General features: G+C 38.5%; 1 protein-coding gene across 1 annotated transcript in view; it reads left to right on the top strand.

Annotated features, from left to right (window-relative positions):
• The window catches only part of LOC104738885 (myosin-15-like), a 5,367-nt gene extending 2,032 nt beyond the window's left edge, over positions 1-3,335 (top strand). Inside the window, exons 7-13 of the mRNA XM_010459097.2 lie at positions 195-284; positions 372-506; positions 631-756; positions 898-983; positions 1,087-1,639; positions 1,758-1,835; positions 2,070-3,335. Of these exons, the coding sequence (XP_010457399.1) occupies positions 195-284; positions 372-506; positions 631-756; positions 898-983; positions 1,087-1,639; positions 1,758-1,835; positions 2,070-3,239 (2,238 nt within the window). The 3' untranslated portion in view covers positions 3,240-3,335. The remainder of the gene's footprint in view (positions 1-194; positions 285-371; positions 507-630; positions 757-897; positions 984-1,086; positions 1,640-1,757; positions 1,836-2,069) is intronic.

The raw sequence follows: 3,806 nt of genomic DNA, 5'->3' as shown, positions 1-3,806 counted from the left end.
ACAGGGCCGCCTCTTGCTAGTTTTACAAAGTCTTTTTCAGAAAATGTTAACAACAATGTCGTGCCCAGTATTTCTTCTTTATGGCAGGTAATTACTGATCTAACCAAGTGCCAAGTTTTTTATTTTTCGGTGTTTCTCATCAAATCTTTATGTCTTGGACTTATCATGTTCTGATGCATCATCTATATTTGCAGTCTGTAGAGGAACTAGAAGGTCGCAGGGCCCGTGATACAGCAACTGAGGTATACATGTCGTCTTTGGAGCTTTCAGAGACTCCTGAAGAAGTAAGTTTTGACTCATGTAATGTAACATTCAACTATCAATTAGATGCAGTAGTAAAATTTTTAACTGTTAAACATGATGTTCTGCAGTCGATGCTGGTAGAAGCACACAATAAGGCGGTTATCAAAGCTTTGACCGCGTTTTGTGAATCTTCCATTGGGAACATCGAAGTAAAACAGAAATACAAACGAGAACTTTGGAGTTTCTTTGCAAAGGCGTTTGAGGTCATTTCACTCTGTCTCTCTCTCTCTCTCTTTTTCTATATATAGTTATATACTGTTTTGCCTATATGCCAACTATTGTTTTGAGACTGTTTTGCTAATTAGTTTTTTTTTTGTTTCCGTTCAGGATCACAAGCGAGTTGTAAATATGGAGGCTTATTCGAGATGCTGTAATGCTATAGAAGATATGGGCAAGAAACTATGGTCATTGCCTTGTTCTCATAATGCTAATAAAATAGGCGATATGATAAAGGTTCGGTTTATTTTGTTTCCGTCTTAATGCTAAATTTCCATCACAATATAGACATAGTAAAATCCTAAAGCAGAACAACTCTTAGTCATTAAAGCAAGTCTTGCTTTCTTAATAAACATTGTTGTAATCTGTATGAAACAGGCCCTTGACAGCGCTGTTGCAGAGTATGAAGAATCTATCAGTGGTCCTATGAAGTGGCAGAAACTGTCTTCTTTTCTGAGAAAGAGGTTCTCATTATGTTTATCAACTTCTGCAAATTAAAAACTAACCTTTTAAATTATACGTTTGGACTTCATGGAAATATAACCTTTCTCATCACTTAATCTACAGTATACAGGACATTCTTGTCCATAGCAGAGGGAATCAAATGGATGAACTTCTTTCTGAGAACTCCAAACTCAAGCTGCAGCATCGTTCGATGGAAAGCGCAGCGGATTTACTCAAGAAACAGCTTGAAGGAGGAGAGAAAATGAAAAAGGAATATCAGAAGCGTTACGAGGGCGCCATTGATGACATGAATAAGCTCTCAGATCAATTCAAACACCGGATTCATGACCTGGAAAGTAAGTGTAAGTCAATACACAATGAACACTCAAACCTCATGGATGTTCTGGAGTCCACAAGACTTGAGGCTTCTGAGTGGAAACGTAAGTATGAGGGGACTTTAGATGAGAATGGCTTGAGCAACAATCGAGTAGGGGTAGATGCGTCGATCACTAGGTGCGGTAATAAGTTAATTGATTGGAAAATTAAATATGAGAATATTGTTAGTGAGCAAAAAGCTGTTTCGGAGAAAATAGCAGCAATGGAGGAGAGGTTGAAGAAAGCTTCAGCCACGGAAGATGGCATTAGAGCTGAATTCTCCCGTGTTGTGGATGAAAAGGTTGGTCTTTTTGTTTTTAATAACCTATCATAATATAAATCTATCATCGCACGCAATAGCTTAACATATATAGCCAATTTCAAAGTCAACTGACTATATGATTCTTGGTCACTGACAGGAGAAGGTAATCACTGAGAAAGCTGCAAAGCTTGCGACTTTGGAGAAGCAATTGGCCTCTATGCGTTCAGAATTAAAGGTGTGCTTCTCTGAAAGATTTGAGTCCCTATTCCTAATCTCTTAAGATTTTTTTTTTCCATTAATCTCTTAAGNGTGTGCTTCTCTGAAAGATTTGAGTCCCTATTCCTAATCTCTTAAGATTCTTATTTTATTTCCTGTATTAATCTTTGTGAAAAAACCTGAACGAGCTTATAAAAATGGAGTTCATTACTGTGTGCTCTTAACACATTTTTTTACCGTTGGTTCTTTGCAGAAAGGTAAACTGAAGGTGGACGGATGTTCTTCAGAAGCAAAAGACTTGAGACTTCAAATCTCGGCTCTGAATGAGAGGTATGAATCTGTGAAATCAGCATCTGAATTGCATGAAGCTGAGACACAGATGTTAAAGCGAGAGAAAGATGAGTTGGAGAAGAAGTATCATTCACATTTGAAAGATGGGGAAAGTGAGGCTTTAGCAGCTAAGGAACTTGTGGATTCATTGAAAATGGAAGCTGAAGCAGCCCGAAACAGAGAGAACAAACTTCAGACATCATTGGTTGAGAAAGGCATTGAAATTGATCAAGCTAAGAGCCGTATCGAAGAGCTTGAAAAAATCGAGTTGAAACGCAATAGTGTGGAAAGTGAAGCTTCAACATCCAAGAAACTTTTGGATTCAAGGAAAATGGAAGCGGAAGCATCCCGGGAGAATGAGAACAGACTCCAGACATTGTTAGAGGATAAATGCAAAGAAATCGACCGAGCTAAGAGCCGAATTGAAGAACTTGAAAGAGTCTGCATGAAGCTAAAAGATGCGGAAAAGGAGGCTGCAACGGCCAAAGAACTAATGAGTTCAATGAAAATGGATGTGGAAACCGTGCGGAGCAACGAAAGCAAGCTCCAGATGTCATTACAGGAAAAAAGCATCGAAATCAACAGAGCTAAGGGACTAATCGAGGATTTGGAGAGGCAAAAGATGGAGCTTGCTGAAACTTTGGAGATGAGAGTGAAACAAAACGAACAAGCGGTTGCTGAATGGCAGAGAATCATCAATGCCGAGAAGGCAAAAAACATGCGGGTGAGTTTGATGGAGCAAGAAAACTCTTTTATGGCCTCGGATGAAGCAACACCGCTGCAGCGGGTAAAGCGTTTGAAGGTGGAAACAGCCATAACCTGTTCAGGTTCGGATTTCGCGAGAGAGAAGGAAGAAGATTCGGTCTCACAGTCACAGGAGAGCATGAAAACTACGACAATGACCCCGAGAAGGTGCACGAGCACGGAAGCTGGGGTGTCATCTTCCACGGGCACGGATCACTCGAAATACACAATGAAGAAGCTGAGAAGTGAGATACTGGAGCATGGGTTTGCGGCTGAGTTGGTTGGGTTAAAAAATCCACGTAAGAGAGATTTGGTTCAGCTCTACGAACGTACCGTTTTACGAAAATGAGATGTAAAAACATGAAACATGAACAAGGTCAAGTTTCTTGTTCTTAGAACTTTTGTTGACTTCGCTGCTTCTTAATGAAAATGGTATTCCATTAACAAGGTCAAGTGTTTTTTTTCTTTCTTTTTTCACTCTTAAGAGTTTTACGGTTTGACAAACGGCGGCGTTGAGTCAGCAACTGTTAAAAGTCAATCCGTGTAAACGACGTTAAAATTTAAACTGCTGTTACTTGATGGCGTCATCAGTCATGACGCGTTAAAAACTGCCGGGCTTTTGGAACGTGGGCCAAGGCTTATATTAACGTGGGCTTTATAAAAACTTTGGATCATTTGAAAACACTGTTTAATTAATAATACTAAACATTTATTTTTCCTTGGTTAAACTGAAAATAGTATATCTATAATCAATGTAAAGTATTAGAGCAATAAAGTATTATTAGTATTTGCATACGATGCAGCACAAAGAAGAGAAAAAGTATAAAATATATCATACTAAATAAGGTCCCACCCAAAAAGTATTATAAGTTTTATTTTTACTATAATATACTGATTTATATCTATTTACAAAATT

Source organism: Camelina sativa, chromosome 14, assembly GCF_000633955.1.
Source record: "Camelina sativa cultivar DH55 chromosome 14, Cs, whole genome shotgun sequence".
In the NCBI taxonomy this organism is placed as follows: domain Eukaryota; kingdom Viridiplantae; phylum Streptophyta; class Magnoliopsida; order Brassicales; family Brassicaceae; genus Camelina; species Camelina sativa.
Note: the sequence above shows the minus strand (reverse complement) of the source record. Positions and strands in the feature narration are given on the sequence as shown.